Raw genomic sequence first — 25459 nt, forward strand, 5'->3', positions numbered from 1 at the left:
GTACCGGGGCGGCGGCGGGCGGGGCGGGTAGGGCCCCCGCCCCCACTGAGAGCTTTGTCGTTGCAGTTAACGGCGACGCGCAGCTGCTGATGGCGGAGATGCTGAACGTTTTCGTCCGAGGTGAGCGCGCCGCACCCGGGGCCAGCCTGAGCAGCCGGCGGTGCCGGTCCCGCCCCATCCCCCCCCACCCGCACCGGGGCTGCCCCCCCCACACACACAGCCCGGCCCGCCGGGCTCCAGTTCTGCCCCGCGGCCGCGCTCCCGAGGACCCGGCCCCCGAGGGACCCGCATGACAACGACACCCCCCCCCCCAGAGGCGGCGGCCCGGGCAGTGCGGCAGGCGAAGGCACAGGAGCTGGAGCAGGTGGACATCGAGCACCTGGAGAAGGTGCTGCCCCAGCTGGTAGGTGGCTGCAGGGCCCCCCTCCTCGGGAGAGGCGGTGGGGGGGGGCCGGTGATGGTGAGCCGCCTGCGGGTCTCCCCTTACAGCTGCTGGATTTCTAGCGGCCCCCGGTGTACGTGCAGCTTGCCAGCGGAAGATCCGGGCCTGACAGTGAACATCAGGCTCATCCTCAGAGTCTAGCTCTGGGAAGAACAGTCTCGACTTTTTCTCTCCCTGCTGTTTTGCCTCCCTCTCCTCTCTCCTTTACCAAGCACGACAGAGCACCAGGCAACCGCGCTGTCCGCTGTCGGTTGTGAAAAGAGGCTGCCGCACACTTTTTTCGGCCGGCTGAGCATGTCAGTGCCTTCTGCCTTGCTGCCTTCCTTCTTTCACAGTAGCCTGCACATTGCAGCTTGGTGAGATGCTGTTGCTTTTTTAGCTAATGTGAGAAATGGGTGCTTCTTCAGAGATGCATGGAAAGAGCTAATGGGTGGAAACATCCAAACTTCAGGATCTCATCGCCTCAGCAGGCAGCTGTGGCAGAACCTTTAGGTCCAGCTCCAAGCCTGTCTAATGAATAGGTTAACAGGAGCTCAGTCACGGGCTCTTGCCAAAGGCAGGTAACTGATCTTTATTTTATAAATAAACAGTGCCTGTCCCTCACTACCTTCCAGTATTTCTCCAGGGCTGTGACATCAAAGAATGCTCAGAACCTTTTAACTATTTGATAATTCTCAGAAGCTGCTTCCCCTCTGCTATAAATTTGTTCTCACAAAGAAACATCAATAAATTAAAACAGAGTCTCCCTCCCTTGTGTAGGCTTTTTGCTGCAATTAATCATCGAAAGTCAAGTTGCTTCAAAGACTTGCAAAGTTTCCCCCTTACCCACCCTCTTCTCTAAATCTTTGTGGGACGAAAGGAAAAAGGACAGAATAACAAACAGCATGTGTGAGAATCCCACATCATGGGACAGCCTGGCCCCACAGTCAGCTGGGGGGCCAGGGTGGGGGGGAAGCTGTGAAATAAGAAACCTTACACATGTAGGCAGGACCCACACAACTGAACCAGCTTTGTTGGGAAATATATAGCTGGCTGCATGAAAAGCAGCTGACACCAGTGTGTCTTAAGGATCACACACTCTGATGCTGGCTATCCATAGTCTTTATGATTAGTAATAGCCATTTTTTCCCCACATTGACAGCTGTAGCCAGCAGTGGCTCAGTAGGTCACTGTACTCTTTCAGCCAAGAGCTATCAAGGTCATTGCTTGGGACGCCAGCCACTTGGAAACTTCAACTAAAACTACAATTTAATACACATTCTGATGACAGTACCAGCTTAAGCAGTGCCCCATCCCTCTGCACTGCAGCTTCTTTGCCAAGACAGCTGTTTGTGCAGCTGTACAAAGAAACCAATGAAGGAACTGACCTAGTTCAGCCTTCAGCCCCACAACCATATGGTAAAAGACAGCAACAGCAAAAAAATGCAAGTAATACTACCTCTGAATGCCCCAAAACCCCAGGGACGAGTTCAGCTACTACAGCAGAAGTGACAGTGAAAGAAATCCAGTTCATGAGGTATCTGCATGTACTGTTCCATTGCAGGATAGGAATCCTTGAGGCAGCTACCTTGGTGAAAAGTCTGCAGTTTTAAATATTGGAGCACCTTGTCCCTCTTAAAGAATTTACTCCTACTTTCTTGCCTTTTCCAGATTTCGAATCCTCGTATCTCCCCCCATTCTGACTCCTACTGACACACAGGTCTCTGAAAACTGCTGCCCTAAAAAGGCTAGAGTTCACTTCCCTGACATACCTGGTCCATACACAACCATTCTTGACTGAAGAGGATCACCAATGTGAGTGTTAGTAGCAAAGCAGCATTTTAATAGCAGCAGCAGCTAAAACTAACTTTTCTTTGCAGAGGGAAAGGGGAATAAGACCTCTAGTCTAGCTACTGAAGGTACCAAATTTTCATTCTCTTGAAAGAGAAGTAGATTAAATCAGGTTTGATGCATAGCTGAATTACACAAGGGACAAGCACGAGCAGAACTCACTGAGATAGTGCACATTGTTAGCAACAGAAGTCTCCTAATCCTCAGCCCTGTACTTAAACCATGAAACTACCCCAGTAATAATGCTGCTGCTTGTGTCCCTAACCTTTTCCTTCTGTTTTCCCATATCAGGTACTTGCAGACAATAGTTATGGTCAAAACTGGTGGAATCAAAGTAGCTAAAAAAATCACTACTATTTGATGTCTATTTGATGTTGCCTGTGCTCTTAAAAAAAAAAAAAAAAAACAAAAAAAAACCTAGTACATCTGAAAGCACATTACAACTTCCTACCAACCAGACTGCTTCTGTTTATTGTAACACTGCAAATCAACAACACTAGCACAAGCATATCATCACCTATCATTAACCATGGCTATAAGCTGCCCCCTGATATATCCTGCATAAATTCTGTGAAATTAATAAGCCTGGAATAGCACTCAAACCAAGATACAGATAGTCCTATGGAGCATAGGCTCACCCCACACTTCATCCACTGAAGTAATAAACTTTAAACATTATTTTTAATATGTTTTGTTTTGCTGTAGCATGTCTTTTATAGCCTGTCAAGTGCTGGAAGGGCTTGCTTTCCACAGTAAGGATTTAGAGCAGCAGCTGTACATAGTGCTTCTGCATTCTTCACTGGCAGCAGCCGCACACATTCCCTGTTTATGTTTGGGTGTCATATAAGAAATCCATCAACAGTTTTGCTAAAGCATTCTGCTCCCTCTACTCTGAGTCTCCTTTTTCCTCTTCCACCTTTCTTTCATGCCTCCCCCTCCCTCTGAGTTTCTTCAAAGCATCTGGGAGCATTTGGAAGTAATTAGACCTGAAGGGAAATGTTGGCCAGGCTGGGAGACAATGACAAGTGCCAGGAACCCTGGGTGCCCTTTCTAGCCACTTTGAAGTTCATTCAGATGGTACAAAGCTCCATTTTACTTTGTTGAAAAAAAAATGGGAGGAAGGGAATGAGGCATGACAGGCCCATTGAAAAGGGAGCAGGTTCCTGTGAACTGACAGAGAAACTGAGTACTGGGGGAAGAAACATATCAAAGAGACCGACAAAAAGGCCTCCTATGGCCACTCTGCTTTATTACATCTACAAACTGTGCAGATGCACATGTAGTTCAGGCAACAGTTGTATATACAGGGAAAATGGAAAACATGTTATTACCGTAACATGGAACCCCAGCTGTCCAATGTGAATCACTGATCCATGGAGAAGACTTCAAATAAAATACAGCACCATGGCTACTGTGGCACTATAGAGTTCATCTCCAGTAAAAGCACAATTCTAACCAACAATATTCATCCCCATACAACATCTGCAGGAGGCGAAGATCTGGACTAGGGCTTCCCTCTGTACGCTAATTACAGTGCAGAGAACAGCTGCTCCACTGTTGAAACATTCAGACCATAGAAGTCCATAGATGGAAGGTCACATGAAAAGACCCTTTTACTGGTTGTTTTTTTTCCCTTGCTGTAACTGTAATTACTGATGTTAATTACATGTAGTGAAAACAAAACACAGAGCTTGGGGCAGAAACAAACTCCACATGCATTCCATTAACAGATACCTGTGCTCTTCGTTAACAAGATTCTGGTGATTGAAAACAATACAAGTGCAGCAGACGAAGAGGTTCACAGGAAAAGCCTATTTGAACTGTTTTAAGTGACTTAAGCACCTCCTCTTCACTCACCTTCCAGCCACCTATGCTCAGAATTATCAGTAGCACTAACCCCAGCCAGCAATAAGCAGAGAGAAGTCTTGCTCTAGACAGCACTTAACTATTCAGTTTTACCTATTGGATTGTATCTTTCTGCTAGAATTCAAGCAGCCAGACTCAAGTTATGTCTGAAAGTAAAACTGGGAAGATTCGAATTTAAAAATATGGATAGAAACAAAGTCCTTCATAGAAAGAATATAGGAATTTTTTCCCCCTTAATTCTCTGGTCATATTATTTGCATGCAACAAACCTTAAATTTAACCTCTAACCTTGCTTCTGTAGTCACAAAGACCACAAATAGGACTTCCACTCCTCCAAAAGGCGCAACTGGCATCTGAAATAGCAATTTTCTATTTATAACTGATGTTCATACAGATTAGATCTCTCCAGCACCACCAACAATTTCTTACGTATTCTAAGTAGGTTCATCAGAAAAGGGGCACAGCTGACTGCTCACTGCTCCAGCAGCCCAGAATGTTTCATCTCTTTCCACCTACAAAACAAACATAAGAGCATTAAAACACTTAACCATGTAATTTGCACTGTATTGTTTCTCAATAACATGATCTGGTTGCTGAGGGTTCTATACACCTGTGCTCAGGCAACAGTTGGGTAGCGCATAGGAGCACTTCTTAGAGAAATGGAATAATGAATTTTGGAGTGGGGAATTTCATCCTACATGTTATTAACATGCATGTTAGAGCATGTTATTAACCTTCCATACCACCTATTAACAGGTAACCTGCACAGGTAGCTGAGAGTTATTTCATACTTTATCCACATAATCTTTACTTGGGAAAGAAAGTTCTACGCATAAGTGAAATGCTTTGAGCATACTGGAAACGGGAAACAGTAAAGATACTGTTTCCTGCATGATCTGCATCAGTATCCTGATACCAGTTCTAAACCAGACCGGCCACAGCAGGGAAACACACCAACCTACTGGTCACAGCCTTCCAGCGATCATTTCATACCTTATGCTATGCTTGCTGGAGCTGATGGCCCTACAGTACCTTCCACAATCAAATACTAAAATTCTCATTCAGGAAGTTAACATTTGGCATTATTAGCCAGGGAATTCCACATAATTCTTCCTAGTTTTATTGCCATTAAGGGGGTTGACTCGACATGGGATGTGGGGTTGGTTTCTTTTTCTGTTTGTTTTTTCCCTCCTCTGCACTGCATCAAAAAATTAATATTGCCAATTGTTTAATTCCTGAATCTTTATCTAGTTACTTTGAATTTTGTATGAATTCTCATATAAAACCACACATAAGCTATTGGTTCTGAGACTAAAAATAAGGTTGCAGTTTTCCAGTCATGGGTAACCAAGAAAAAATTCATAATGGAAACTTGTTGCAGTCTTAACTATGGAAGACCACTACTGGTTTGCAGCAAAGGTCAAAATCAGAAAGATCGACTAAAGAAAAAAAAAAAAATAATCAAGAGAAAGCAAAGCACTAAGACTATACCAGCAAAGGAAAAATAACAAGAGATTTAACAGATGACATGGGCCCTTGGTAAGTAGAGTATCAAGCCTATTAGTATTGGAACTACAGCAGCAGAGTTAAGAATGCAGCATGTGAAACCCATGACACAGTTAAGACTGCTGCAAGCACATGGATTAGACATCAGACTCAATGATGTCCAGATCCTGCATTCAGATACTTCTCCAGTGAGAGCTGAGGTTTAAGTCACAAACTGTTTTGTGATTGACAAGCATCAAACCCAATGTCCTCCAAACTTTACGTTGACATCTTCAAGAATATTGTCAGCATCCAACACATTTGGCACAGAGAAGCCTGCCTTTCTGGGGAGTTCAATATGAGAAGAGCTCTCCTCTGTTTTTATGATACCTGACAGCTTCAGCCATTTGGGTATTTTCCCAGGGGCCCTTCTCAACACCTGTGAAGAAGCTTCATGCACACTTGCTGGTTCTGGCTGCTCACTGGTCTTCCTGTCACTTCCCACTTTTGGTTCAGATTTGGATGGAATTGCTGATTCTAAAGATGACGAGGCAGAAGGAACTAACGATTTGGACAGACATCTGAGGAAGAAAATAAGCAAGTAGAAATAAGCTTGATTTTTTCATAATAGCCATAATAGTACCACCACCGCTTAAACTTTTAAAGTCAGATTGAAAAGGCTCTTCGTTTTCATTATCAAAGCCCTACGATTCACTTGATTTAGTCACCGAAATCCTACTTTGCAAAGAACTCGCAAAGCTATGAAGTTAAATATGACAGTATGACTGTTTCAGGAGAAGTCCTTGTATCTTCAGAGCATGTTTCGTTGTAGCAAGACGGGCTCGTTTCATGCTTCCCATCCCTGAAACACTCACCCATTTGCAACTCTATTCAGTCCCAGCGTACCTGGCTACTAATAAATCAGCTGCGGAAGGGGAAACTGCAGAGCTCAGCAGGTCCGATTTCAGGTAACAATCTGTTTAAAAATTAAACCCAAACACTTGTTTGGTAACAGAGACACATCACTCACCACAGAATCATGTAGCTTTCGGCTCAGCAAATACTATAGTAAATCTCCACCACCTTCCCCCAGCTGAGACAGGACACTTTTAAACTATGACAGTTTCTTTCACAACTCAAGGTGCCCTATTTCATCATTCAGACCTCAAGATCTTGACTTTTTCTTTCAGTGCTCACTGCATCTCAGAAACTTTCTGTGAAGCCAGAGCACGGGAGAAACAGAGATTCTAAGCATATCTTAGAAGTGTCAAAGAATCAGAGATTCAGATCTGTTGTCCCATCTCCAGCCAGTCCACTACAAGAGGAGGTCTGTTTCATAGTGTTTCATAGTCATTTGTCTAGTTAACATTTTGAACAACAGAATTTCCTTCTACAGAGTTGTTATTCTATCATTCTTGTCCCCATAATAGACGCCTACTCCATAGCCTAACAAGTCTCAGAAGAAAGGTGCTATGTTTGCATTTGTGCTCAAGCTAACTGACCCAGCTAGCTCTGAAGAGCTTCAGCCATTCAGAACGGGAACATTCACCACTTCTTGAGGACCACATCTTTTGTCGGAGGAACTCTGAACTTAGGAACAGAATTGTTTTGGGTGTACTATAGGAGCTATACAGTCAGCTGAAGAAGAGAATAAATTCACTCACCCCTGCTCTCCTCAGATCCAAAATGAATTACAGCAGTTGGAAACAGATTAGCCTGCAGCAAAAGAGGAAAAGAAGGGATCACTGATTGTAGATGCTTTCACAGTTCACTGTGAACATCAGAGACAGGTTAGACAGCTACGTACAAATTCACAGAGTTCAAGCTGAGGTCACCGAACCACCTATAATTCAGAAAAAGCTAAAGTTGTATAGAGCACAGGGCACCTGGAATAAGACAGGAAGCAAAATTCTATGATCTATTCAATTACATACAGATGACGAGACCTGTACAGCAAGTGCTATTGAGCTGATGACCTGTCATTTGTTTTCCTCTGTCCCCGTATCTCAGGCCATTATATTTCACCCACATTCTCCACTGCTGAGCAGATAACGTAAGTACGATTAAGAATCTTCCAAGACCCGAGTGGCTGATAGCAAGAGAAGGAAAACCTAGCTACATCCTCAGAAATCTAGTCTAGATTACTCTATTACATTTACACCCTGTCTCTAGTTGGAATTAGTCTAATTTTAAGACCTTTCTAAGATGCAGTCTATCTTTTTATAAGTCCAGCCTGAATTCCTAGTTCCTACTTGTCAGAATAATTACCATATTCAAACTTTTTTTTCATCCATTTAGCTCATTATGTGACCTAGCTAACTGTAGGACTGCCTTTTTCATGTCTGCATTTGTCAGTCTGATGATATTTATTTCATCTGTAAATGTTATTAATTATTATTTTGTATTTATATATCTACCTCCAAACCAAATAAAAATAATGAACAGTGTGGCCAGAATTAATAGCAGCCAAACACCAGCCTAAGTGATCTATGTTTTTCAGCAATTCCTCAGACTATTATTTGAGATGTCAGCCAGCCAAATCATAATTTAGCATGTGCTTTAATTACACTGTATGGCACACCTTAAAACCGCCGCCCCCCCTCCCAGGACATGAAGCACTGAATCGAGTGAAAGTAAGTTAAAAGTATGTGAATTGAGTCTGTGATCTTGTAAGTACTACCTCCATACAGAAAGACCTATGATAAAAGGATAGTGCCACAGTGCCTTGGCTGACCACATCAATGGAGAGATGGGAGACGCTGCCTGTCTCATTGGGAATAGCCCCAGAAAGGCATGCACCGCACTACCTTCAGCCTTATCTCTTTGCCTACCTCTTCAGCACTCAACAACAAGCAGCAATTTCTGGCCAAACACATATACAAAAAAAGCCCCATTAAACAGAGTTCCCATTAGCTCAATCTAAGAGAACAAATTCTTCCTTCTGCAACTCAGAAGTGCAATAAAGCCAGAGTCAGCTTTTGCCACTGCACCATTAACTATCACTCCAGAGAGAAGAGAGACTCTGCAGGGGGATGCAGGGGAGAAAAAAAACAAACAAAAAACCAGGGAAAAAATAAAAAAAGAAAAGGAAGGAAAAGGGGCAATGTCTACAGTCCTAATCAGCAGGCCTGGTTCCTCTTTCAACCTGTTTGTACATTTACCACATTGCTTTACACTTCAGTTTCCCCCATTCTAAGGTGTATATCCATCACACAGGAAGAATGAGATGGCAACTGATGTCTCTCAAGTTATTCAAATGTAATGCACCAGATACTGGCTGGCTTGTTGCAGTTCACTTGTTATTCTCTGATAACAAATAGCAACAAATCAAAATGATGAAGCTTTGTGTTATGCTTTTAATTATGCCTAAATACTCAACACAACCCAAAGCTTCATTGCTTTACACTCAAGTCTCTTATGTCATGGCTAAATAGCTTTATTCAACTACCTCTGCATAAATATATACTGAATAAAAGACAATACAAATATGAATTATGTTCAACATACTACCACATTAAATGACATTATACTGTGGAGAAGTAATTTGTCAGTAGCTCAAATCATGAATAATTCTAAACATAAAAGAAATTATGTTCAACTAGCCCTAAATAATATACAGGATCAGATTCAAGCCAGTAAGAAACAATGATCACAATGTAATAAAATTCAACACCATAAGAAATGAAGATTCATGAACAATTAACACAGACATAAAACAGCTGTATTGTAGAAAGAAAGAGTTTAAGCATGCCAATTAGAGACCTGGCTGTCAGAGGAAATTGAAGTAAAATCCTTAGCTATTGAATCCTTAGATGCTGAATAAACATTACTTGGGAAAATGGAGTCTTAGAAATGCCATGCAGCCCTAAGTAAAAAAAGCAAGCAGGAAAGCAAGCATTAAAGCAAACTAGCAAATGTTGACATTTACCCAGAATTAAAAAAATAACAAAGATCTTTCAACTTCGGTAGTTAATATTTCTAAGGTCAATAATAAGGAATGAAGGGTTTAGAGAAGGAAACTCAGAGATCTAAAATACAATTCAAGGATTAAACCAACAAAAGTTACAATAAGAAGTTCAGATAAAGGAAGTCCCTAAAATAATTAATTGGGCAACCCATTATTAAGATCAAGGAATCCAATTAAAGGAGAGAATTTCAATGACTTCTTTGGATCAGTTTTAACATCAGGGAGACTTGGAGAAGGGCAACTGTTCTCGATCTGTAACAAACCACAACGCGGGTAAGACCCTAAGCAGCTAAAAGGACAGAAATACCGAGCCATGTCAGTCATTGCCACCACTGAATCACTGACCAGCTGGGGGTGGAAATAACACCTGAAGATTGCCTAGTCCAAATCCCTCTGCTCTGCGCAGGGCCAGGGAGATCAGGTTTCTTTGGACTCACAGTCCCACTGGTTCAACTGAGGAATCACAAAAGCAACTGCAGGTGAGCGAGGAGGGTACCTACCTACAGAGCTTGCTCTGCCACTTACAGCAATTACAGCATGACACCACACCCTCAAAGAAATTAAAGCACCAGAAAAACTGGTGCTGGAACTAAGCAATACCTTAACAAGCACTACATCACCATGTCCAGATGGTACATCCAAGTGTTCTCAAGGGACTGCAGAGTAAGAGATTGAAAGCTTCATGCTAAAAAGAGACACTGCAGCAAGCACGGGCTTGTATTTTTAAAAGGGTTTGAAGGTGATATGTAGAAGATTAATATAATATCGTGTAACCAGCTGTATCAGTAAGGATTCTGAAAGAAAAGTATCATACTTATTACTGGAATACCATCAGTATAATATACATAAAGAAAAACTAGTCGAAACAATTATTTTAAGCTTTTGGAAGGCCTTATACTAAGAGACTGGTAAAGAAACCAAATCATCATAGTGTAAAAGTAGTAAGTACTGTCATAGCCAGAAACTGTACAGAAAGTGTTGATTAATGGTCTGCATTTACCCTGGCAAAACAGTAACACTAAATTTCTCACCTTAATCCAATAAACAAATAAATAGCTAAATGCAAGCAACTGCCCCTCTTTGTATCATCATTAATGCATACTTAGGAATTGTGCAAGGCAGACTGCCTGCTCCTGAGTTTTCCTGAACCTCTGTTGCCACCATCAGCACAGTCAGGATACTGTAATGACTGTCCTTGGACCGGATCCAGCCAGCAATTACTAGAACTCAAAGGAAATCTGATCTTCACAGAGTTGTCTGTGGATTGCTACCTAATACAGAGACCAATAAAACCGTATTAACGGGAGGCAAAATGAAACAGCTTCACCTATCTTCCTGACTACAAACTTAAAATGAGTATGCGGTATTAAAAATGTTTTGACACTAATCCAAAGGCTGTAGGAGCCTTTCACATACAGTACGGCCTACATCATATTAGGCTGCTGGAGCATGAGACATTCATCAGTCTACTCCAAGTCTCAACTCCTGCTAAAGTACCCAGGCATCTTCACATCCTTGAACTGACATTTTAGCAGAAATCATTATTTATTAGGTCTTTTAACATTTCATTCCTCAATCAACATGGCCTAAGGTTGCCTGCTCCAATCACAAAGACAGCTCTCCATAAACTTTTTTAATTAAAAAGTACCAGACACTGTTTAGAAACCCCAGAGAAAACTCTTGCAAGAGCTTTGATGTTTCCGCTGCATTCGTCTGAAGGGATCCCTCTATTTTGGAAATGGGTGCCTTAAATAGCTCAGCTCCCCCCCCACACACACACACACAGTTACACTCAAGCCCTTTTACACACAACATCCTTTTCATGCCAGCTGCAAGTTGGAAAATGAGGTTTTTGTAGTGTGTTAGTGTTGGAATTTTTTAATAACCTCCCCTCTCTTTTTTTCCCCTCCCAACCAATTATCTTGGTAAATAATTAACATTCTGAAGGAGATAAGTAAGCATAGCATCTCAGAGCTCAAAGCCCTTTAGTTCAAAGCCCTGCCCTTTTCTCGTTTCCCTGCTGCCACCACTGAAACTTCCTTGTCAATCAAGCTCTGGGCACACACATCAAAGCTTCATGTGGGAATGGCCCCAAGGGGTCAGAGAAAATTCATGGCAGGGCCTGCAAGAGGCACAAAGAGAAAAAGAGAGTGAGAAACAGAGCAAGAGCTAGACAGACACACTCAACCACACAAACGCACAGACAGAATGTGCCCCAATATAAACATCTACCCTATTTACTCACAGGTTGACAAATAACCATAGTTCCAAGTTTCAGGATCCACATCCACAACCATTTCCCACTGCTGGCAAAACTTCAGTCCGAATGTTTCAGTTCAAAAATCTTTACATTGAAAGAAACTTAAAGGAACTAGACAGCAGCTCACCAGTATACAGAATGCAGCCTCCCTCCCGTGGCTCATTTCCCTGCATCCCTACCCTTTCCTGGGGTCAGCCAACACAGGGTACCATCTTGCCAAATTTACATCTAGTAAGTCCTTTTTCTTCAATTCAAACAGACTACTGGCTCATTCATACAACCCTTTGTCTAGCTTCCTTTGTGCAGAATTCTCAGGTACCATCCCAGTTTCAGTACTTACTGAGGGCTTAGTACAGAAAGCAGCTCGCTACATCTCACCCATCACCCCAGGAATTCTCTGGCCAGTCACTGGCAGGACATAAAACTGTCTGAGATTTTTTGGTAACAAAAGTATTTAAATCAGCACCAATTTCACATTTTAAAAAAAGCCAGTGGAATGATCCCACTGGCCAAGGAATGTCTTGGCACAAAGATGAGAAAGCTTTATTAGCTACAGTCCAGGAAAACATACAAACCCAAAGTTGGAGCCTTTAGTATTCTCTAACACTGCTAAGAACGCAAGGATCAAACACTGGGCAGACCAATACCTGAAAACTATACTGTCAAGTCTGCTGGTATTTCCTCATTTGTGGTTGTTCCAACGCATATATCAGTCTCTCTAGAAGAACTCTGCAGTTCTTAACCTCACTGTACAGGATTCTTGTAAGAGTATCTGTGAATCAAACCAGATTTAGAAACCTCTTAGACTCAAACTGAGCCTGTCAGGTTGACCAAAAGAATCATACGCTGTTTGAAACAAATATTCAAAAAACTCCATTCAGTTATATGTGAAGAATTACTACAATATGAGTGAGTCAACAACTAGTTACTATACTCAAATATCCAGCATTTCTCTTCCTTACTCCTTTGATTTCCAGCCAAAGATATGATGCCATTCTGACTAGGAAAACAGATGCTATAAATCTATCAAATTATAATGTTCAAATCACACTCTGTATGGCAGATTTATGAGATACAGTTAAGATTATCATTTTTATTGCAATAGCACCTAGAAATCCAATTGAACATGGTGTCCCATTGTGCAATTAAATGTATGTAATAAGCAGCAACACGCAATATAAATAAAAGTGTAAGACAGTATGAGGTTTTGGGGTTTGGGGGTGGGGTGGTACAGATGAAAAGCTGAGACCTAAAGAGATTAAATAACTTATTCAAAGTCGCACAGGACGGCAAGTAGCAGAAACGAGAACTAAGCATATAAGTCTCCAGAGTCCCATCCAAGGCCTTAATCACAGGACAGCTTTCTTCTGCAGGGATCAGAAAGTCACTGATGAGGCAAGAAGTGGAGGAAGCCAATGTCCTCCTTATTGTCCTCCCCATTTAAGAAGCATCACTGCAAATGACCAGCTCCTCAGATTTTAAAAAGATCTAAGTAACACAGCTTCATCAATTTACTTAGTTACAGTTGCTGAAGTTTAAATGAATGCTTTCCATTTCTGAAATCTGAAGACCAGCCTGTTACTCAAAGCCACATCTAGTCTGAAACTATGCAACTAAGTAACTGAAAGTTTTATTTCAGACAAGCACAGTGCAGTTGCTCAGACACCATAGCGGTGAGCGTGGTTTATAACAGCAGGGCATCCTGGCTGTAGAGTGGTATACTGGGGCTACTGCATCTTGCATTCCATGATAAAAATATCTACACTAGAACAACATTCCCCTGTGAATCCAGCTGCGATACACCAAGAGAAACATTTCTGCTTTGTTTTACTGCATGTTTTAGTAACTTGTTCTCTAGAGCACAGAAAAGATTTCAGGCAGGACCCTCCCCAAACAACGTCTCAATACGTCCTCCTTCACTAGGTATCTCCAGACATACATATTCAAAAATATGCTAGAGTACTACAAAATACATACACTATTACTAGGCAGTTATTCTGTTCACTGACAGAGTGACACTTTCAGACCAGACAGAGACTGCTGTCTAAGGGGAACTTGCAGCTGCCAGATTGAGAAGCATTCTTTCCGTTACATGATCTGAAAAGATTAGAGTGCCACAGGTCTGCTGTTAGTTTGATGTTAAAAGATGAATAAGAAAATAAGCACTTCAAAGGAACACGCGCATGGAAGGAGAAACACAAGCTACCAACATGAAATACTGCATAGTACACACACCCCAAACACATAAACTAGCTCTTGGAAAATTCAATCGGAAAGCTGGTGGATCAAAAGCTTCTCCAGCAACACTGCAGAGCATCGCTGAAACAGAAATAAACACTACAGTCATGGTGAAAGGGGCAAACTGACTTAGTGGTTCGTGTTTATAACCTGAGAACAAAGCTGCTCAATGTGGACTGCAACTGCCAAAGATGATGGATATTCTGCAGCCAATACGGAGGAGGTCTGACCCAGCTAGAGCAGGGGGCCTTTAAAATTCATCAGGCAAAGATAAGATTTGAAAGCACTACTCTGAGCAAGCTACTTATGAAGGAATCCAGGTATAAAGATCATTCACCGAGCCCCTGAGCTGTGATCAGCAAGATCTGGCCTCCCAAACTGACAGTAGAAAACATTTTGGGCAGAATTTCCGCTCTAAACCCAGTCACACAAGGCAGGCGCTCATCTGAAGCACCTAGCCTTACTCGAAGTCAGCAAGAGAAGCAAGTATGGACAGACTCTGCAAGCACAGTTAACAGACCCCACAAGACAAACAGGAGGTAAGATTGCTACCAAAGTCTAGCCAAATGAAAAAATCCTGAATGGCTAAGTAAAGGGCTAAGCCTTCATACAGGAAAGGAGAATGCCATCCTCTGGGCTGGATGAATTTCACTATTAATTACAATTTTCTTTGCTAGTGAGTGGAATAACCACAAGGCTTGCCACTGGAAATACCTCCGACGGACTGACTCTGATGAAGTAGTTTTTCCTGAAATTGCATTCAGACTCTTGCCAAAAGCAGAGAAGGCTTCACACTGCTCAATTCGTAGCTGCCTTTGCTGAACAAGCGTGCCAGATGTATTGCCCAAACTGGCATTAACAAATAGGATATGGAAACAGAACCAAAGGCAAAGAAAGGAACAAACAGCTCCTCTGGATTTCTGCCCCACAGTATACGCCAGAGGAAACACTCGGTGCACTCTAAGATCTAATTAGAAGATCTAAATATTTATGTGGAAGCCTGTGGATTCCTTTAGCTCCTCTGAAGACAGATGATGGCCTTCTGCCCTCTTTGCTGCCTTGACTTTTCCACTGGCTGGTATTCTTACTTCCTGCTAACTCTTTCCTAGCATTAACTCAGCAATCAATAATTTTTTTCCACTAACACACCCCAGATACGCACTAAACAAGTGCCTGTTTCTGGGAGGAGAAAGAAGCAAAGAAGCAACTCTGAACAGCTCAGCTAGCCTAGAAAAACACAAACAAGCAACTAGAGCTACAAGGAACCCAAAGCCAAGTGCTACAACAGGGAAGCCTGCAGCTGATCAGTTCTGGAGAGCACAACATTATAAAACACTTCAAGGGACATGAGGATAAGCAAGCCAGAAAAAACAGCAATAACAAAAAAAAATCAAAGCAATGCCTTGAAGTCTTTATGGGTTCCAAAAACTCCACATCGCTGCCAATCTCTGTGCTCACTATACTGTAAATACACACATATTTTGAGAGAATTCACTTCAGACAGTTCCTTCAGCCCAAGTATCTTGGCAAGCAAGTTGACAATATTTGTCTTTTTTCCTGTTTTTGATTGCAACGTAAAGGTTTTCCCTTCATTGTAAGCAATCAAATTTAATGACTGTGGTTCCAATCTTATCAGCTTGAATTGATTGAGAGGGTGGAGAGCACAAGTGTTGATAATATGGTACTCCACCATCTGCAGTGACTCCTGTTATTGGCTTCAGCACAAGTTTCAGTCATTTATAAATATTTGAATGCTCAAATGTGCTCACATTACTGCCTCAGACACTATCCACTTTTTCTTATAGACAGCACCAAGGCAGCCTACAGAGTGGAGGATAGCCTTCTCCTAACTTAAGACCTGGAAAGCTAGGAACAATTCTGTGATTCCTGTCTGACATTGGACAAGCAATCGCAAATAACCAACGCCCAACCATATCACAGGAGAAGCAACTCTACCCTCTATGCTAGCAGAGGGTGGGGTTGTGATACCATCAGAAATCGTGCTGTCTCCATGACAATAAGTTCCTAAAGGATCCAGGCTGGCAGTGGTCAACATCCAGAGCACTGTGCCTGACCTCAAACAGGCTTTGCCTCTGACAGTCTCTGCAAAGACTGTAAGTTTCTAGAAAATACCTTTGAAGTTCATCAAGAGAATTCCCATATCCTTGGAGGATGCTGCTAAAACTCCTTATGTACCAGGGCATTTCTCAAAGAAAAGGAGAAAACAGAAGGCAATTAAGTAGCCCGTGAATAAACTGAAGGGAATAAATAATTGGATGCTTCTCTGCCACAGTCTTACTTAAAAGTAATAACAACAGTCCACTTAGGTTTTGACATGACAGCCTCACATATTTACGGAAGTTATGAGGTAACCTAGAAAACCAGGACTGCACCATGCAGAAACCATGAGGCAACCTCTACTCCTTTACTCTTTAGTTTTCTTAACTATTTCTCATTTTCTGTTTCTCAAGAGTTTAAGTACCATATTTGGGGGACAAAAATGTGAAAAGCCCCTGAGAGCAAAAGGAGTACAAAACACATTAAAAAACGGAAAAGCATTTACAGAACAGGGTAATTGGAAAAAAATCTCATGTTTGAAAGTTAGGAATTCTAAGGCCCATACAATTTCAATTATAACTCACAGTTATCACTGATATAATTAGATTTCAGTTCAATCTTCCTTATGATTGCCTTTGCTTCCTCTGAAAGTCACTTTATTCCTGAATAATGAACACAACACTCCAGAGGCGTTCTACAAAGTGCCTACAGTCTACCTCTATGTTATCTTCTGCTCAGGTAAGATGTGCATGAAAGAGTGAACAGCCTGATAATATGAAAGTTAATGTTGAAAAATCCAGAACAGTGTAGAACATGGTGGTACCTGTTTTAGAAGACCTGTTTTGAAGAGAAACACAGGCTTCTAGTCATTTAAGAAATATCCCATTAAAATCAAGTGTCAGGTTACATGCAGGCATCTTTGCAAGGGAACCACTCAGGTGCAAAGCATTCCAGCAGGCTATTGCTAATACTAATGACACAGAGCACCTGGCACAAAAGCTGTAAATTTTGGTAGTTACATAATATAACCTGACAGCCTTGAAGAGCTGTACTACTAATAAAGGTAACCTCCCTCCTCAACCTTTCACATGTCCTCCAAAAAAAAAAAAAAAACCCACCCAACAAAACCACCTAAAACCACCCCCAAAAAAACCACCAAACCTCAGAAAAGCTTGAGAAATTAGCTGCTCTATTATTTTACCCATGCTCCCTTTTCCCTACGATGTCCACAAGAACTGCACACTCCACTGCACTTAATTCACATTTGCATCCTATGTACCAAAACACAACATTATTCCAGAACAAGCTCTCACACTATGGAGATGCTGAGTAGTGGAAGGTCACCTTAGCAAAAAAACTCCTCTTCCACCAGCCCGAAAGCCACACGTTTTATGAAATACCTTAACCATATGCCTCCTCTCTTTACAAAGCAGCTGTCTTTTCATCTCTTTCCTTCCAGATAATGGGAACAGAAGGGCAACTCTGTCTAGGGTACAAAAGGATTCCCTTCCACAGACCACATGATGCCTGAAAGGGGCAAAGTCTTCACCTAACCCACCCATACAGAGCCTGACCCCAGCCACTGTGGGACCACGCACCAGAGCCAGCTATGCACCCCCAGCTCAGCAGTGAGCGCAGATACTGACCCACCTGGGCTTATTCCCAGATGGAAGATTTCATAGTTTGGAAGGTGATGCTAGAGAGCAAGTGAGAAGCGGTGAGCAAGTCCTGTCCCGATATCAGAAATACCACCTCTCTTACTCTGGTCTGGGCCAGCGACATTTGTACTGAGGCTCAGGCAAAGCAGCCCTATTAGTAACAGCCGCCTACAAAAAGGGCATCCAACAATAACACAGTTGCCAGGGGCACGAAAGCCAAGGCAGCTTCCGCACCCATGTCTTCCCGGAGAAGAAAGCCCCCTTCAGCCACTGCCAAGCACTCAGATCTGCAGCAGCAGAAGGCGAAGCCTCACCAAGCAGGAGACGCGATGGCATGGGGCCTTCACTGACTCAAGGCAAAAATTAAAGATGAAAAAGGATTTACACTGGTAATGGGGAGCAAAGCTTCACCCAGAATCAGCCGACCTAAACTGGGGTAAGGCACCATCCTAGTAAGTTAGAGCACTGTGGTCTCGGACAAGCAGTACGGGTAATCAGAATGGTATGACAAGTTCTCGGCAGGAATTGTTTTTTTCCTGTTTGATGCTTCATCCAAATAAAATGTTTATAAACACACAGAATCATTCCTGCCAAAACAGACCATGACCTAAAAGGGCTGAAGGGCGCCAGGCTACACAGCCACTGGCATTAAACAGAGCTCTTGCAATCTGCAAGCTCTTTTTACATAATAGCCATTTTACACCCAGCTGCATCAAAGGCTTCAATGCACATGCTGGTGTGCCCTTCCCCCAGCACACATTCCTGGCAGCACAGAAGCCACTACCCCACAAATCTAAGACTTTAAACAGACAGTGAAACACAGCCTCGTCCAGGCACACATTTCTTTCTGCTCTCTCTCTTCACCCCGCTTTATCCTTCCAAGTCACCTCAGCACCTTGCAGCCTTGTTCCATCTTACACTTCACCCTGAATCTCTTTGCTCCTCAAACAAAGCATTTTCCCTGCTGTTTCTTGCCAATCTAGTGACACATGTCTTCCCTTATTGCTAAACCTCTACTCTGCTCACCTCATTAGTGTTGTTAACCTCAAGTATTTGGGTAAAATCATGCACTCATTTCCAGTGCCCTAGGGCCCTGCAGCCAAGGCTAAAGACTCCCTGAATATAATTTGATTAAAAATACGTATTTAAAAAAAAACAAAAAACAATGGATTACAAAAATGCTTTGGTTCTTTCACCATCAACTCAGTTTTGCAAGTCAGCTGTGATGAATTGGATGGATTTCCTTAATTCTGGGAATAAACTTTTGAAAACAATAGCATTTGGGAATGTCACACCACATGTACAGCAAAAAAATCTGTAAGGTTAAATATCTATAGCTGCATACACACTTCCAACCATCTGAGCTTATCCCCATAGATGGGCTATGAGAACAGGCTACAAGTATACTACAAGTATAAACTTTGTAAAGTTTATATACTCAGCTGCAGAAGGGAAAAAAATACAAAACTCAAAAGTGAGTTCTTTATAAACTCACCATGAACTTCAGCAAGGTCTCCTCCAAAAAGAGTTTGCTTGGGTCCATTGGCATAACTGCGTCAGCAAACTGTTGTACAGTGTGCACAACATATGTGAACAAAACCTTTACTTTCACGATGCTGCCCTTCCAGCTCAAACTACATCCCTGAAAGGTTATTTTCTTCAGCCCATCACTACCACCCATTACAAGATATTACCAACCACTTCAATTTGCATGTTATGAAACTCTAATCCACTTCAGTGAAGACACCTGTGCCTGCAAATGCCCGTTATTTAAAATGTTTTTGTTTATCCAAGCCATGTAGAATGGAATAGATAGCAGCCCAGGTGACAGATGTGAGAACAACTGAGGCAGCAGTCTCTTCAGCTGACTCAGCTGTAACCAGCAGCTATGCACCCACTGTCTAAATTACTCAGATTAAGTTCCTTTAAAAGAACATCTACCTTAAGGTTTTCAGCAGAAATGTCTCAAGAAAGAACAAAAATTAGTACACAAAAAAAAAGCTTCTGCAAGACACCTGGTTAGGAGGAGTTTGCAGTGCCCTTATTGTTTCACATACTCATTTTCCATTGCCTATATGTGTCACCACTTGCACAGTATAGAAGAACACATCTCATACTTCGCATCTTTTTTTCCACACATGTGAAATGCTACACAGGATGTCACATAGCAGAGGAAAATCTAACTAATTCCACTGATCTTATCAGCTGTTTTCTCCAGAACTCTGAGGCTCATACAGTCTGTTTTTTTTCTTTTTTTTTTTTCCTCCTTAAGATTAGAAGAATTATATATAAAATAGTTCTACTAATGAAATCATAAAGCTGAAAAAAGCCCAAAAACTTAAACATGTAACAGGCAGTAAAGTCACAAAGGCTTAATTATTCCAGGATATTCAAAGAAACAAGTCATATACACCAGTTCAAACCCTCTGCTACACATGAAATTTTGTGTACCATTTCATGTGTATTAGTCCATTATCATTCAAACTATAGGGTAGTTGAGTCCACATAGGAATTGTTGTTGGGTCCAGTACACTGCCAAGTTAGCCTGGTCAGTCCACTTCCAGCAAGACACAAGGACATGAGAACAATTGTACGTGGACCAAAAGCCCATTCAGCCCAGCCAGTATCCTGTTTTTAACAGTGAGCAGATGCACAGAAAAAAGCATCCTTGCTCTTTGCTTATAGGTGATATTTTCCCCTAATACTATGAGGTAGCAATGATTTTCAGTTCAAAAGCTTCCTGACATGGTTTCTGTAAATTTAGAAAGTCTCTCAAGTAGATATTTTCCTTGAACTCATCCAAATTTCTCTTGAACCAGTATATACTTTCAGTATATAGCACCCTGTGATAAGGAATTCCATACTTCAGTTTTCTGTTGCACGAACAACTACCTACTTCCATCTATTCTAGTTCCTGCTTGCCTCACTTGATGCCCCTGTCTTGTACTGGAGAGACTAAGAAATCAACCCCTTCCAGCATTTCCTTGATACGTTCTTTCTTTTCCAGTCATGCCTTTTGCAGGCTGACAAGCCCTAGCCTACTTGCCTTTCTTTATGCAGGAACCATTCCAGATCTCTGATGAGCCTTATTACCCTATTCTGCACCTTTATCAGTTCCTTTTTAAGGTGAGAGACCAGATCTGCACACATTATTCAAGATGTGAGCAAACCCTGGTTTCATAAAATGTCACAGTGATGTTCTTTGTTTCATTACCCATTTCATTCTGAAAACTTTGCGGGATGGAAAGGAGGTCATTTTGGGTTTGACTACAATTCAGTAATGAGCTGATGATTTCATCACCTTAAGACTTTGCTTCAGAGCAGTGACAATCAACCCAAGAGCTCACTGAGATACATATGAAGTTCAAATTCTTTTTCTTTGCACACATCACCACATTTACCTACGCTGAACACTGGTTAAGAAGAAAATGCCAAGTCATGCAACTGTTAAGCAATGTGATTAATAATCTCTTCATAATGTCATTTTACAATCCCTAAAAATACTTCAAGCATGAGATTTTACTTGCTTTCCACATTTGGCAAATAATTGTAGTGATTCTGTATACTTAAGATTATCCTTAAAAAAAATCCATTTTTATTTACTTATGCCCAAATTCACAATCACTTTCAAATTACAGTTTAATTAGATGACACTGATTACATGCATTTAAAAAAGAATTCTTAAATCAGGTATGGAATTGCCACCCTTAATCTTAATTGGATGTTGTTGTGATTTTGTATTGACACAGAGGAAGTGAGAAATGAGAAAAGTGATTCCTTAGAACAGCCAGTTTGCAGGAGAATTCCCAGCTTTTGAGCACCATATCCTGAACAGTCACAGTTTCATACTGATGTCAAGGCTTTGCACCTTTGCTCTGTGACACAGCAAGCACTTCAATCTCAGGGAAGCCACTACAAATTGAAGATGTTCAACACAAAAATTGACCAGGTTCTTCATCAAGTTGTGGTTTCTGAAGGAGTCTAAAACACCAGGCTGTAAGGCACCTCGAAGTCTTTACAGAGCACTAATTTAACACATTTTTATGTTTCAGGTTGCTGCCGTGAGGAATGAATTCCACAGTAAATGTCACAACTAGGAAACTGGGAAATTGCCACATGTGTAACAAGCACAAGCAATGGTGCCAGGTACAGAACAAAGACTTTAACACACCAAATTAAAATTCCTGCCATAAAGTTTCTGATTCAAAGACAGGGAGATGTTGTTTATTTCTGTGGTGTCTCACTGAACAACTTATGTCCCAGGAGACATCAAGAGAAATATTAGATGTATGATGAGAAAGATAAAATAGAAGAACAGTATTGTGGGGCAGGCAGGGGGTAGGCAACAAGGGGCAAATACAGGTAAGCAAAGGATTTTGAACTTTATTTAGAAGATAAACCAAAGCTAACAGTGGAGACCAGGACAGCATCAGAGGTCAGATCAATAGGAAGCAGATGTAGGTCAGCAAAAAGAGTGCTGCGTTCAAGTCCACTGAAAAGGCAGAGAAACCTCCTTTTCTTTGTGGAAATAGCATGGTATGCAAAGGATTTAGAACCTAACTGAAAAAGAAGAAAAGAATGGTCACAGGAGATTTTAAGGTGGTACGGACAGGCACATGAGCGGACAGGGTATTTTTCAACAGTGGCAGAAAACAATGGAAGAAAGCAGTGTCAGAAAGGTAAGTACCTGGAATTCAAAGAAGTCACAAAATATCCAATAGAAAATGAATGGAAAATAGGACAAAGGTTCATTACAGAGGCAGATTTTGAGTCTCCAGCACCTAGGGTGTACTTAAAACAAAAAAAAGTGCCCATCTTAAAAAAAAATTAAGTAGTACCAAAATTTGGAAGTCCATGAGATTCTAGAGGAAGATGTGGCATATGGGGTGGGGGAGAATATCACTTCCCACAGAGACACTCTAAAGAAATCAGGACATTTTGTAGGGACAAGTCTGAAGGCTGAGACAGGAAATATGAGAACACATCTCAGCCAAATCTTAGAAGACAGAAAACCACTCATTTTATGCAGGGGACCTCTGTTGGCAAGAGCTACAGAGACACCATGCTTTGGAATGACGAAAAAAGCTTTTCAAAAAGCATGTTAGAAGATGTGTATAAAGGAACTCTAGGTGAGGGATGTGCTCAGACATGACAGCTTAGGAGGAAAAAAAAAAGGGGGGGGGGGGGGGGGGGCGGGAGGAAAAACAAACAACACCCCCCCCAAGACAGAGAAAGGCTGAGAGTAGCATGCACGTGCCATGCCAGACCAGTCTGTGCTAGTCACACAGGCTGCTTCCCTTGCCTCAGAACTGCTAACAAGTACAGAACATTTTTTATTATCTGCTGTTCCTCTGAATGTTTTCCACATGTATCACTAGCAGTGCAACCATGGCCAGTTTCCCCTTCATGGGATTTCTCAGAAATCTAAAGACAGGATTTGTCCCTTGCATTTCCCAGCATGGTTACCGTGTGTGCCTTCAGACAGTGTTTTGCATGGCAGACATGGGTGAGATGGCAGTCAGAGGAAGCTGGGAGAATAACCTTCATGCCCAAACAGCAAAAATCTCCCAGCTTAAAGACACAAAGTGCTTTCCACTGGTGTTTTCATTATTAATTGAAATATACAAAATGGCTTTGAAAATAAAAATCATTCTCCCCACCCACAATGACATCATGTCTTACCAACACATACACTGTCCCATTCCTGCCAATGGGAGATGCACAGCCACACACACCACACATGCAAACAGAGGCCATGGTCAAGTAGGGAGTAGGAAGGCTGACAGAGCAGTCCTCAGGCTGTGAAGCTGGGTGGAGGCCAAGAGCTACTGCACAGCAACCCCTGAACCACAGAATCAAACAGGGCCATGATCCCCAAGAGGCACAGGACTCCCTAGGAAGCTAAACCTGTCACAGGCATGGTGACAACACAAGGAACTCCAACATCAACAAAACCGCTCCCAAAACTTCAAATTTCAACAAAGAATTCTTAGCAGGGTATTAGGAAGGGGAAAGACTTCCCACTGTGAATACAGAGATCCACACTTTGCTTCCCTGAACATTCAATAGTCTAAAAGCAGCTGCACGTGAATCTCTTCCACATGGCCTGATCAGGAAGTTGTGGAATTTGGAAAGCTCCATTACAAACAACTTCAGAGGCATGCTAATCCCTACCTAATTCACTGTGCTGCCTGAAAAGTCCCTTTCTCTATCCCTCTCCCTGCCGCAGCCCTTCTGCTCCCTTGAGGGCATCAAGCAAAAACTCTCACTACAGTCTGCTTGACCCTTTACCCTTCAAATGATTTCAGTGCATCATTCCAAAAACATCCATGAAGTTCTGAATAACAGCACATTTTGAAGAGGGTGAGTCTGGGGCAAAGACACTGGCAAAATCACTCAATCAGTCTCTTAACACGTGTGTGATTTACACAGCCAAGAGCCTCTGGCCAGAGACTTCAAGACCACCTTATCTGACATTTGTAAAAAATCTCCAGGAATCCAGGAATCCAGATCTGAAACTAAATTTCAGCCTTTGAGAAAAGTTACACATAAGGAGTACATACTCCTCAATGCACAAGCTGGCTTAAAATAAATTCTCATATAGTGATTATCAAAAAGGTCAGATTTTTGTCTAATATGGCCTCTAGCTCCTGCTGTAGAACTTGAAAGCAGTTACTTGTCCAAACCCAGTCTCACATCTCTTACTATACTAGTCCAACTAGACATGTAATAAACTCACATTAGTTCAGCACCTGTAATAATGTTTCAAGGTGAAATACAGTTCAGATTTTGTAAGGCACTGAGTGCATGCATGAAACAATGTGAACCCCCCAACCCTGCCACAATATGCCAGTGCATATTGTTGCACAAGGTGGACCTCTTCTGGTGAAGAGCTTGTGCTCCAAAACACCTGGTTCCATTAGTCTTGGCTAAGCAGAAGCCTACAGGGATCACAACATTACACAGCTTCATTTAAGAAGGTGAAGGGGAGCAGCAAGTCAGAATCACAGAGCACATATGAGTCCTTACCTCAAAGAGCGTCAAACTTTCATCGTTCAAGATGATTCTGGGAGGTGCAATAACTGAAGTTAAAAAACAAGTTACAAAACAGGACCACCCAGCAACCAAAACAATAAATACAGCAGGTATGTGAGGGATTACTGCTCTTTAAAGGAGTGACACATTCACACTGCCCACACACAGGCTTCTTATTAGGTAGAAACATAATGTGGCTGAACGAGCAGGTTACACCTTCTCTGTGCTCCGAGGCTGTATTTAGGGAAGGAATTCCTCCCCAGGTCATACATACCTCGTGGCATCACAAGATCCCATATGCACCACAGCTAGGAATCAGCTTTGTAAAGTAAGGCCAAATATTACCAACAGCACACTCACACAAGTAAAACGGCAGGTCTGTATCTGCAAGGTGGCTTCTTACAAAGTCTCTCAAGATGCCAACTATGAAAAAAGGGAGAAAGGTTTGCTGAATTACATTTGTTTCTCCAGACAACAGGGAAAAGGCTAACTTGTAACAGCAGAACTGCTCTCTACAATGTCTGTAGGCTGTCTTTTCCTCAGAAGAACACTGTTACTATTACAAATATCCTGAAGAAAACCCAAACAAACAAAAACCACTTAGACATGCTGGTGGTCCC

At 42.0% G+C, this 25459-nt stretch overlaps 1 protein-coding gene across 2 annotated transcripts in view; it reads right to left on the reverse strand.

Moving 5' to 3' along the window:
• Window positions 1-3501: 3501 nt before the first annotated feature.
• The window catches only part of ASPSCR1 (ASPSCR1 tether for SLC2A4, UBX domain containing), a 48820-nt gene continuing 26862 nt past the window's right edge, over window positions 3502-25459 (reverse strand). The window contains exons 11-16 of one of the 2 annotated variants that reach the window (XM_056329996.1): window positions 25200-25262; window positions 24834-24886; window positions 7288-7339; window positions 6530-6599; window positions 6014-6204; window positions 3502-4650 (exon numbers count right to left, since the gene is read on the reverse strand). In XM_056329996.1, coding sequence (XP_056185971.1) covers window positions 4637-4650; window positions 6014-6204; window positions 6530-6599; window positions 7288-7339; window positions 24834-24886; window positions 25200-25262 — 443 coding nt within the window. In that variant the 3' untranslated portion in view covers window positions 3502-4636. Of the gene's footprint in view, window positions 4651-6013; window positions 6205-6523; window positions 6600-7287; window positions 7340-12497; window positions 12623-24833; window positions 24887-25199; window positions 25263-25459 lie in introns of those variants that run through there. The other variant, XR_008820508.1, reaches the window with a different exon arrangement.

This window comes from Falco biarmicus, chromosome 1, assembly GCF_023638135.1.
Source record: "Falco biarmicus isolate bFalBia1 chromosome 1, bFalBia1.pri, whole genome shotgun sequence".
Classification (NCBI taxonomy): Eukaryota; Metazoa; Chordata; class Aves; order Falconiformes; family Falconidae; genus Falco; species Falco biarmicus.